Below are 13033 nucleotides of genomic sequence, written 5' to 3' on the forward strand. Positions count from 1 at the left end.
TGCAGCTGAAGGTGCAGACTGAAATGGAAAAATTGCTTCCCTTATAGGTAAAATTATGGCATGAACTGATCATTGTTTTGGTGATTATTTAGTAGTAAGATATTTTGTAGTGCATATCTTATCATGATAATTTACCTCTCATACCAGTTATGTTAATCAAGTCCATGCACTTTTTGTACAAGTCCTTTTATTCTCTAGGGGTGTTGTACAGTTACATTACAGCCAATACGTCACAGCGATTGTTCCAGACTATTGGAAGCAAATTTGATAATATTGTTCCTTTTACTCTTTCAGTTATGACACTTCTTTGTACTTTTAGTGATATTTTAAGATGAATGCCTAAACATTACACTATTACAAAAACAAACCATACTGTCACCACAAAAGAGCATTAAAAAGGCTTTATTTGAGAAAAGTCAGGCACGTGTTGACGAAACATAGCTGATGCAATAACACAGGTAATGAAACATTAGGTTTCATCTGCATGAAAATGGCTACATGTGGACATGATTGATCACAGGATAGTTGTTTTATAAGTTGCGGTAGTGCAATGTATCCAATTGTTGGTTGTACTTCTAAAAACAGTCTACAACACAATCAGTAAGAAAATACACAATGCAATTTTTGGGTTGAGTGTGAGAAGAGTGGGTATGGTGCTCGAATTGCTGAGGGCTGAATGAGTTACAGCATGGTCTATGGTTTCCACTAGTTTTTTTGCTGGCAGGAATGGAAAGTGCAAGATTTCTCCAGATCTGTTGGAAACAGAAAAAGACAAAAACTGACTTGGGAATTTCAGAACAGGTACATATCTTTATGGTGTCTGTGATGTGTATAGAATACAAAGATACAATTTTAATGTGAATCTGTTAAATTGCGGTCCAGTTAGTCTTGATTTGGCCAACAACAGTAGTACAAACCTGGAGTGGTTTCACTGCACTTTCTGAGTGAATTTATGGAAATCATGTACTGTTCTCCCAAAAACTCTGCATATGTTTTTCCAGCTGGAACCTCCTGGAGACACTTAGTAGAGTCCTTGAAGAGGAGGTTCTTTCCTGACTCTGACTGGAACATCCTGAATGTGGCATCACTGACACTGCTACCAAACTTGGCCTATTAATAAAAATAAAAATGAAGATTTAAAACCAACATATTCATTTTTAAGATCTGATCTAATTATGGTATTTGAACATCAAGGCCCAAATCAACGGGGGATTAAGGGTAAAAGTGAGGAAAATATCTGTAAACTTAAAAACAAGTGTGCAAAATGCCCTTTTTAAATTTTTACCCTGTATCTTATGCTTCATGACTTTAAAAAATCATCACAAACCTGCTGATCCCGGAGAACGTTAACAACCTCGTTTCGGGTCTCTGGACGAGTCACCACAGCGTGGGCGGGCACGACAGCCAGATGACAAGAGGCGTAATCAGTGACTGGCACTGGATTCTTCCCAGGGCAGATCAGCCGGTAGTCAGCAGAGTTCACACCACTAGCCCATGGCGCTACATTATTGCCTTTGACAAGAAAGGTGTAAGAATGTTTGGTAGCTTTATAAAATAAAAAAAAACTTGTGTATATTTGAGATGAAGACAGGCCAGTGTCAGTCTCTTACCATCACTGTTTTCTGAAACGATTGTGTGTTTGATGAAGGCAACATCGCCGGCATCCTCAACCAGACATCTATAATGATATGCAAAACATAACTTGGGCAATATGAAGATGATGTGTACTAGCCTGAGCATGGTACTCTGGAAGTGTAATTCAAAGGAAGGAAGGTTTGTCATTTTTGAAAAAAACATTTAGTTACTTTGCTAGATGAGAACATTGATATCACTCTCATGCCTGAGTGTTAATTAAGAGCTGGATTTGGGAGGCAGTTAGCTTAGCCTAAATAATTAGGAAACAGTTGGCCTATTAGCAGCTTTAGAGTTGCTGGAAGAACTTTAGAGAGAACCATGTTAGCTGTTTCCTTCTGCTTACAGTCTTTGTGCTAGTCTAGGTTAACAACCTCCTGGTTCAAGGTCCGTACTGAGCTCACAGACATGAGAGTAGTATTAATGTTTTCTAATTCTCAGAAAGAAAGCAAATGTGCATATTTCCAAAAATGTCCTTCCTTCCTTGAACATACTGTACATGAACGTAAAATTGTATGCAGAGTAATTGCATTGTTGCGTCCTACCTAAAGGCTCCAGCATAGCCGTAGAACTGCTCTTCAGAACTCGCTTTGCACTTATACTCATCTCCCACAGCTTTGCCACTGCCACGACAATTAGTACAGAATGGAGACGTGATGTTTGCTCCGGGGGCACAGCCGCTACTGAAGAACTGGGCTGAAGAGAGGAGGAGACATAATGTGTTGGTGTTGCACTCAGAGGTGTTGAAAAGGCTATCATGTCTGCTAACAGTTATATTTATACACTACAGAAAGGCTTCACCACATACATTTTGGAGGAAACGTAATTTCTGCCTGGATTATGCTCTCTCACAATGTTCCCAGTCCAGGAAATGTTAGGGTATTCTACTTTACACTACAGAAGTCGTAGGGAGGTGGTCGGGGTGGATGTTGGGTATATGCAAAGTACAGAATTTAGACACTTTGGTTAAGGTTAAGGAAAAATTTAGGTTTTAACTAAGACCACAATCTTAACCTAACCATAACCAAGTGCTTCAAGTTGCCTTAACATATTACAACCATAAAGAAAAGATGTTTTAGTTGCTACAAGTGGACTTTGTAATTAAATATGTAAACAGTTTGCAACCTTACAGATACTGTGCGTTGAAATATTTCCTCACAATGTTGATGGACAAGATCATCTGGGCATTATGTTTCTTTCTTAACATATTTATTTCAAATTTGTTGTATATGGACAGAATGTATTGCAGAAGAAACACACAGTCACTTACTGAAGTCACAGTCCTGAGTGTGTTGGTGGATCAGACCCATAGGGATGTTCCAGCCAGCAGTTCTGCCGACGCCCGTATGGCAAGACCTCTTGCCCTTCAGGTTTTCCCAGGTCACCCCTGAATCCTTCTTTATCACAGCAACAGCAAAGTAAGACGAAGTTGTGGCTACAAGAGTGGAAGTACAGAAGGAGATGAATCAGAAAACTATCCGCCTTATTAGTTATAGTTAATTAAAGTTAAGAGATACACATATTTACTGCTCTGCACTTTATAAATAATTTCTTAATAAGTTCAATGAAGTGTCCTGGAAAGAACTACGCCATTTGTTACTTTTTTGCAGAAAATACAATTTTCACTTTATACACTTCCAATAATCAATTCTAGAATCTAGAAAGTCTTTTAGCCATCGCACAGGTCAGCGGAACATGCCACAATGTGACGTTTGTCTATAATGAAGCACACAACTCCAGATAGATAGAGAATAAAGTTTAAATAATAAATGAATAGGATTTCCTTGTAATTATCACCAAATTACACATTTTTTTCCCCCCAGGAAACATCCCCAGAAATGATTAGGAAATTAATGAACACATAGACAAAGTCTTATTGACTAGATTTTTTGCTTTTGTAATATACGTACTGTGGTGACATAGATGAATCCCACACTTTTCTAACCTAATTCCATGATTATACATGATGGAAAATTACCAAGTAATTACATGTTTTTAAATCAAATTTTGTCTATACCTCCAGGGGTGCTGCACAGATCTGTGGAGAGAGACACCGATTCAAATATTAGAATCATGTAGAAAAGGTGGAATAAAACACAGAATTGCATGGGATGGTTTCTGTGCTATCTAAGCCTCGTACCGTTATCATACTGCTCCACCATAGCAGGAACCAGACCACACTTTCCTGCTGTGTACACCTGTCCTCCATCCACTGCCATTGCGTCAGCCTCTTTACTCTACAGGGTAATTGAGATCACAAATAATCAGAGACAAACACCACAAAATGGAACAAAACAAATTCTCACATTTCTATCCAAGACTGTTTTACCATAATCATTTTCAGGCACTCATCAACTGTGGCTCCCCTTGCGCATTCAATGGCGGTGGTGTCAAACCCCACACTGTTGATGCTCCAACTGTCACACTTGGTCGTCTCAGCGTGGCCCACAGCACACCATCTAATGGCAGTGGATGTAGTGCCTGTCGGCTCTGGAAAGTATATTACAAACAATGTATGCTGTTATGAAGCTGTGTTCATTTCTTCATGTTTATGTATTTTTACATTACTTTTACATTCTTAAGGGGAACGGACAATGCTCATGTATTCAGCACCCAAATACAGGAAGGAATCTGTGTTTGCGGGCACCTGCACCAGCTTCTGTGTTGAGTCCTTGAACATCAGATTTTTGGCAGGTGCATAGGCTTCAGAGGAGAAGAGGTTAAAGTCTGAAAGAGACTGAAGAGAAAAAGCTCATTATGTAAGCACTGAAATACATCGTAAGGGAACTAAAACATAATTGAATGAATCATTTTATATTGTGATTCACTGCATTTCTCCCTCATCTACCTTATCAGGCAACTCTACTACTCTTTGTGCAGTACAAATATTTTGTATCATACCTGTATTGAATTGAGGTTATTCCAGATTAATTGAGCCAGCTGTGGGTCCTTGCGGGTGACAACAGCATGAGCTGGTACTCTGGCCAGGTGGCATCTTTGATAATTGTCGATAGGCGCTCTGGTGTTATCCTTGCACAGCAGCTCGTAGTTGTTCTTTTCAGAGTCTGAAAGTGTGCCCAACAATGTTTTAAGTTTTTTTTTTCCTCTTAGAATCTTCCTTTTCTAAATAAATAGATTTTGTACCCATCTTCGTTCTATGTTGTATGCTTTCCCAATCATGTAATCTACATAAAAAGTTGCTGTCCATAATATTCAGTGATTGTGATATAGATGTGATGATGCCGGGCAACAGTGCTGTTGCTTTATTCTTTGGTATTAAGGAATATAGGAATATCTAATTTAATAAAAGAATATGATATAAATATATATAATCTAATAACAATAAAATATAAAAAGATAGGAAGATTTAGGCATTTAACTGAAATAAATAAGACTGCTTGTATTTCACACTGTCATAATACAGATTTGAAACAAAGGATGATCGTGTGATACTGACCAGGTACAGTAAGATGTTTCACAAAAGCCACATCTCCAGCGCCGTCCTTTAGACACCTATTAAGTAGACCAATCAACATTACAGGTTTGTTTCTGTTACCAGAGGTATAGTGTATATCCACTGGGTTTAAGAAAGCATCAAATTAATAAAATAATAAAAATGTCACAGGATTACAGACTGAGCTGTGACAGGTTATCATATTTGGAAGATACATGTGTAGAGGTTGATAAAGGACAGTAAAAGTCATAGTAGAACTGAGAAGGATCAAAGAAAGACTGATACTAACTGGAAGGCTCCGGCGTAGTCGTAGTAAGGCTCATTGTGAGACCTGGAGCAGTCTCCTCTGCACAGCGAACACAGTTTGCTGCCCCTTGTTGCCCCCGGGACACAGCTGGCCGAAAAGAACTCGCTCACCGCTGCAAAACAAAAAGCAAGGCCGTGGCAAAGGTATTAGAAATACTGAGGTTATGCTTCCCCGCCCACACCCTTAGGAAAGTTTGACCAGACTGTTTCAACATTGTTTTTGGTATCCTTTGAATTTCTTATTCTGTATTTAGTGACCTCTTCTTTTCCAAGCTATTTAGTAACATAATATTTGTGTTGGTCCTAGAAAAAAATATTTATATTGGGTATCAAATCAGCCTATAGAACATCCACTATGTTAAAGGAATAGTTTGACATTTTTGGAAATGGGATTATTATTCACTATTTTACCGAGAGTGTGATGAGAAGATTGATATATGGCTTGTATTTTGTTTGATTAAGAACTGAAGTGTAAAAACATCACATTTGGTAATGTGCCAGAATGTTTCTTGGCTGGGCATGGTAACTTCCTGTAATTACCATGGATGTATTAAAAGAACTGGATACAGTGTTCGGCAGGAAGCCCCGTACGTAATTACAACTTGTCGATTTACACTTCAGTTTTTGTACGGATTAAACAAGTATACAGTACATGTTAATGTGCAAATGTTACCTTTGGACAGAGCCAGGCTAGCTGTTTCCCCCTGTTTCCAGCCTTTATGCTAAGCTAAGCTAACTTGGTTATGGCTGTAGCTTCATATTTAACTGACAGATATTATATTACATTAAATTGCAGGTGTCTCAAAATAAATAAAGGAAATAAAACTTCCCAGAAAGTGTACTGGGAAAATACTGATTGTCCTCAATGGTAGGCTAGCTGTAGCTCTGACTAAAACATATTATGTTTGATTGTCTTTGTCTTTGATCAGTGGTGACTTTCATTTGAGGATTGTGCTAGACATTTAGTGTAACTCACCCTCCTCCACAGGTTTGTCTTCAATGCCTGCCCACTGAATCAAATTCCTAGACACCAAAGTTCCTACAGGGATGTTCCAGCCTGCAGATTTCCCCAACCCAGTGTGGCAGGATTTCTTCCCCCCGAGCTGGTCAAAGGTAAAGTCAGTGCCCTTCTTCACCACAGCAACAGCGTAGTAACAGGTTTCCGAAGCTGGATATATGCAGAACAATTGTGAGCAAAGAGTTAAAACATGTAGCTCATAAAAAAATGCTATAAGACAGCCTCTAAATATGACTGATTAATAAACATACAGGTGCCGTAGTCCTCTGCAATAATGGGCTGCAGGTCGTAGTTCTTAAGTCCAGCAACGTAGATGTCCCCTCCATCCAAAGTGATGGCATCTGCCTCACCAGCCTGATGAACAAAACACTAATTGTTATCAACCAGTAAAATAATGTTAGATCTCTAGCTGAAAGACATGTGACGAATGGTTTCTTGCATAATTTGGTAGTAACTAAATGCAGTGGTGGAAAGTAAAACATTTATTCAAGCACTGTACCTTTTTACATTGCTGAGATATGTGTACCTTTTATTGAATGATTCAATTTCATACTACTTTATACTTCTACTACACTTCATTTCAGGAGGAAATTGTATTGCTCTTCTACATTTATGTGATGGCTGTAGTTAACAGTTATTTTACATCTCTACAACATATACAAAACATATGATGTTATGCATACTGAGTACTTTTACTGTTGATAGCCTACTTTACTTAGACTTTTTTCTAATAATATATATTATTATGTAATGCTTTAAAAAGGGGATATCCCGCATAGTGTGAACTTTTTCCTTTGATACTTCAAGTTTGCTGGTAATACCTCTGTACTTTGACTCATTAACATTTTAATTGCAGGACAAGCTTGTAATAAAGTATTTTTACATTGTGTTGTTGATACTTTTACATAAGTAAATGATTGAATCCTTCCTCCACTGGGCAAATCATCACTAAAGCATATCTTTTTGACCATTGCAATAGCCTTTTCACTTATTAGCCATTATTATAAGCAAAAAGATTAAATAAAATTGAAGACAGAACTATGGAGAATCATCTTCTAATGGGATTATTTATGCAGCACATCTCATTGAGTGTGTGCTCTGTATAATGTTACTCTCCTCACCTTGATTGCAACGATGCAGTCGATGGTGTTGGATTTCTTCACGCAGGAGAAGGCAGGAGCTTTGGCTGCAAGGGCCACACATTTCTCATGTTCTTTGTCCGACTTGACGCACCATCTCACCCTGTCAGCTGGGGCCGCGAACACGGCGGCTGCAAATGCAGATGGTTAAATAACAATGCAGATAAATTGAGCGTTTAGTAAATCTGTGTAAAAGGTGCCTGTGCAATAATATAAAAATGTCTTTACCGAGGCATCCGAGCAGCGCAACAAGGAGGAGAGTCTGCATGTTGGACGGCGGGGTCTCCAGGTCAGCAGAACAGAGTGTCCGGCAGGCAGCTCAGGCTTTTTATAGCAAACCTCGGACAGAGCTGGAAGAGGGAAAAAAAGAAAAGGTTTCCTCAGGTTTCCTAATGTGTGCGTGCATGGACGTGCGCGTGTGTGTGCTGGTAGGATACACGGGATGGCAGAAAAACAGAGAGATAAGGCTACATGGGCTATCTGAAATTTCAACATACTCGAAATTCAGACTGTCCTCTGAAACTTCTCAACCATTGTTTGAACTATCTGAAATCATCCATCATGCACTCTGAGGACAAATAACATCCATTACTAGTACAAATCCTGCGTTCAAAATTTTAGTTAAGTATTATCTACAAAATTACTTCAAGTATCAAAAGTAAAGTAAGTCACATAACAGCTTCCATCAGTGTTATATTGTCATATATCATTATTATACATTATAATTACTATTTAATTTATGTGTGAGCAGACTTTTACTCCTGCAGCTGATCATGATGGAGCTCATTTTAACTAGGCCTACTTTATAGGCTTCAATTGATTGGTTCAAGGGCATCATATTTCATAAATTGATCATGTGGTTTGTGAGTAAAAAAGTAACTTACAAAATAACCAGAAATTCAGAAACAAATCATAAGCAGAGTGGAGTAAAAAATACAAAATTCCCCTCTGAAATGTAGTGGATTAGAAGTATAAAGTGGCATAAAATGGAACCTCTATCTCAAAATTGTACTCAAGTACAGTACTACCTATAGGCCTACTTAGTTAATGGCTTTGGGGTGACTACTGCTTCATGAAGACAAGCAGAAGTTCTGCAAAACCTGAATACTATATACTGTAAGTAATTATCCAGCCACTTCAGGCAGAAGTGTAAATGACCTTCATGTCATTCATGCCATCAGAAGAAAAAGGCAAAAGCGTGTAAAAAATTGCATTCATCCAGTGTAGTCTTTACTTGGAAAAGCTGCAGTGTGACCTACATAGGAGTCGAGTTTACAGAGACAATGTTGCCCAACCCAAGAGCAAATGTTCCTGTTGATTTGTGTAGCCTTAATTTGACCAATATCCAATCTACCAAATAACTTTCACAATAGATTTCATGTTTCACAAGGGGCCTTTAGTGGTGCAACTTTGGAAGATCCGAGACGTGGTGCTGGACGGAGTGGATATTTTTACTGTGATGACATTGGCTATTGCTATATACTGTATGTACACGTACAGTATATAATAAAAATAAAAGTTGTAATATAATAAAACATTTTCAAGGCAATGGGATTTACAGGAGTAAATAATAATTAAAAAAATTGACTAAAATTATAAATGAGAATCAGGTGTAGCAGGAGAAATGCAGATGGAGACATCAGTGACAATCAAATCTGTCTGGAGTTATTCCTCTTATTGATTTGCCCTGTAAAGTAAATATTTGAACATGAAGCTTGAGAGGGTTTTCCCAACAAGGAAAGGGGATAAAAGGTAAAACTGTAGCATTATGCAACAATACTCAAGGCATTATATTATATATGTATAGTATGTCAGCAGGTGTAAATGGACATGTGTATCAAAGTATAACAATCCTTTATCAGCAAAATCAAAATGTTTAGAAAAGCACATTACACAACACTTTATTTGCACAGTTGAATGTCCATTACAAAATGGCCTTTAAGCTGAATCATCACACACTATGTAACCCTGACCCTAGTCTCACCCTCACCCTACCATGACTAAATCTTTATTTTCACCCCCATCCACTGAGATAAAGATGACACTGAGTATACATAAAGTTTCCAAACCTTTCTATCACATGAGTAATTTTAGTGACATAGACTAGAAATAGATAGTACACAGACTATCAGGAGATCATAAAAGTAGTGACTGCTGCAGTGCAAATTATACTTGAAATTGACATTTGATCAGCAATAAAACTAACAATCTACTTCCAGTAGATTCTTGATTCCATGCTTTCTCAGTTGCCTGTAGAGTCTAGTGTCTGAACACGTTTACTATGACAAACAAGTATTTTATTTCATGTTAAAGACTTTTATGCACTGCTGCTGACAATGTGTGTTACTGTTTCCCATGTATTCCAGTTACCAACTTCTCCTGACATTCCTTACCGGTCCACCAGTCGTCCTTGTTGTGTGGACCCCCTTTTGCCTTCAGAACTGCCTTAATTCTTCATTGCATAGATTCAACAAGGTGCTGGAAACAATCCTCAGAGATTTTGGTCCATACTGACATGATAGCACCACGCAGTTGCTGCAGATTTCTCAGCTGAACACCCATAATGAGAACCTCCCGTTCCACCACATCCCAAAGGTGATCTATTGGAGAGCTGGTGACGGTGGAGGCCATTTGAGTACAGTGAACTCATTGTCATGTTCAAGAAACCAGTTTGAGATGATTTGAGCTTTGTGACATGGCGTGTTATTCTGCTGGAAGTAGCCAATAAACGATGGGTACACTGTGGTCATAAAATGATGGACATGGTCAGCAACAATACTCAGGTAGTCAGTCCTGTTTATATGTTTAAAGTGCTCATATTATACTCATTTTCAGTTTCATAATTGTATTTAGAGGTTGTACCAGAGTATGTTTACATGGTTTAATAAAAAAAAAAACATGCTGTAGCTCCTCTTTTCACCCTGTGTGTTGAGCTCTCTGTTTTAGCTACAGAGTGAGGCATCACACTTCTATTCCATCTTTGTTGGGAGTCGCACATGCGCAGTAGCTAGGTAAGGACAACTAGCCATTAAGAAGCAGAGTATGAGGGCGTGCCACGCTAGCAGCTAGGCGAGCATTATGTGTGTGTGTTACAAATTGATTTGGAGCAGTTTGTGAACAGTGTTTTCTGTTGGAGATGGTAAGTCCCTTTTGGTGGACTTTGGGCTTTTTCACTTTGTAAACCTATAACATGCACAAACAAGATATATAACACAATAAAGGAAAGGGGAAAAGTTAAAAAGCATAATATGAGCACTTTAAACAATGCTCAATTAGTAATAAGGGGCCCAAAGTGGGCCAAGAAAATACCCCTACACCATTACACCAGCACCAGCCTGAACCGTTGACACAAGGCAGGATGGATCCTTGCTTTCATGTTCTTAATGCCAAATTCTGACTCTGAATGTCGCAGCAGAAATTGAGACTCATCCTCATTTTTTGAACTTGTATTGTCCAATTTTGGAGAGCCCGTGAGAATTATAGCCTCAGTTTCCTGTCCTTAGCTGACAGCAGAGGCACCCGGTGTGGTCTTCTGCTGCTGTGGCCCATCTGCTTCAAGGTTCTACGTGTTGTGCGTTCAGAGATGCTCTTCTGCCTACATCGGTTGTAACAAGTGGTCATTTGAGTTACTGTTGCCTTTCTATCAGCTCGAACCAGTCTAGCCATGCTCCTCTGACCTCTGTAATCAACTAGAACTAACTCTCACTGGACATTTTCTCCTTTTGGAACCATTCTCTGTAAACCCTAGAGAAAGTCCTAGTAGACGATCTGCAGAATTTCAAACCAAGCATCAGAATGGATAAGAAAGGTGATTTGAAAGTGACTTTGTTTGTGCCTGATGAGCTGGTTTGGTCAGAAAAACAGAAAATATCCAGTGAGCAGCAGTTCTCTATGGTCACAAAGCTCAAATCATCTCAAACTGGAACATGACAATGAATTCACTGTACTCAAATGGCCTCCACCATCACCAGATCTCCAACAGAGCACCTCTGGGGTGTGGTGGAACGGGAGGTTCACATTATGGATGTGCAGCTGACAAATCTGCAGCCACTATCATGTCAGTATGGACCAAAATCTCGGAGGAATATTTCCAGCATCTTGTTAAGGTAAAGGTACTTTATTGTCACATACACATAGTGTAATTCATTCTCTGCATTTAATCCATCCCTCAAGTGAGCAGTGGGCAGGCATTTACAGCGCCCGGGGACCAACTCCAGATCTGAGCCAGTTCCTTGATCAAGGGAGAACTGACTGGAGAACCTAGTACATGTTTTTTGATGGTGGGGGAAACCAGAGCACCCAGAGGAAACCCACACAAACATGGGGAGAACATACAAACTCCACACAGAAAGGCCCGGAACGACCTGGTTCGAATCCAGGTCGTTCCGGGAACCAGAACCGGGAACCAGAACCTTCTTGCTGTGAGGCCACAGTGCTAACCATTGAGCCACCAAGCTGCCCGAAATCTATGACATAAAAAATTAAGGGAAAAAGGGGGCCAACCCGGTACTAGCAAGGTGTACCTAATAAAGTGGCCAGTGAGAGTATACTCCTCCTCAGCCAGCATTCACCTGTTTACCCACATTGTCTATATTTGATCTTCCTTCCTGTGTGTGAGATGTGTTTGCTTCCCTTGGCCAATGGTTTTGTCTGCTGCCTTTACGGAATTATTGCTCTTTGACTGATTAAAAATTCTCTCATTATCTGCCTGGTGAGTCAGGATTTGAGTTTTAAACCTGTGCCTGTTTCCTCAACCCCCACAGATTATGATTACTGGGCCTTTGTCAATCAGTGCTGACACTTCACTAAGCAGCATTACTGTAATGACACCTCTTGACAAGACAGCCGGCAACTCGATAGCATTACTGTCCTGTAATCAGTTGATATTCACTGCATGCTTTATTTATACAGAAATCAGGCACGTTTATATCCATCTATATAGATATTCACATTATTATTCTACTGCTATTGTAGAATAATAATGTTTCTGTTCTAATGAGCTGGATTTCTGCTGGAGGCACCAGACAATAAATAAAAAGAAATATATACAAATGAGTCTAAAAACACAAGCTCTAAGTGATAGCTATTTGTTGCAGTAAACATTCATATGGATATGTAGGGATATTAATCAATAATTTGTAATATTTGTTTTGAGTTTTTGAAGTCCCCCAGCTTCCTGAAATTGCTCTGGGACTCTTGTGACTGACTTGCATGTGTGACAGTGACTACAGTCCACAAAGCCATCCAGACTTTGCTAAATCAGAGCGGATAAGCTTATTATCAGTGATTGTTCTCTTGAAACATGCAGAACAGGGGGTTAACAAGGCATTATAGGTTGGACATTACACACAAACACTCTTTCAGTCTGTGACACAGGCCTCAAGTACATTTTTTCCTGCTAAGCTCTGCTTATACACTGTAAATTCCAATAGCTGTCATAACTTGCATTAATGAGTTAGCTGTAGTCGGGTATCAATAATATGT

General features: G+C 39.1%; 1 protein-coding gene across 1 annotated transcript; it reads right to left on the minus strand.

Moving 5' to 3' along the window:
- Window positions 1–386: 386 nt before the first annotated feature.
- On the minus strand, window positions 387–7917 carry tfa (transferrin-a). Its single transcript, XM_039816992.1, is given in 17 exon segments — window positions 387–752; window positions 918–1110; window positions 1328–1512; window positions 1611–1678; window positions 2178–2328; window positions 2903–3067; window positions 3650–3670; window positions 3773–3869; window positions 3962–4120; window positions 4196–4369; window positions 4534–4697; window positions 5090–5145; window positions 5376–5505; window positions 6369–6560; window positions 6662–6764; window positions 7532–7680; window positions 7778–7917. Coding segments are annotated over 17 exon segments (2094 nt in total). The 5' UTR covers window positions 7818–7917; the 3' UTR covers window positions 387–705.
- Window positions 7918–13033: the final 5116 nt, after the last annotated feature.

The sequence above is a fragment of the Perca fluviatilis genome, chromosome 11 (assembly GCF_010015445.1).
Source record: "Perca fluviatilis chromosome 11, GENO_Pfluv_1.0, whole genome shotgun sequence".
NCBI lineage: Eukaryota > Metazoa > Chordata > Actinopteri > Perciformes > Percidae > Perca > Perca fluviatilis.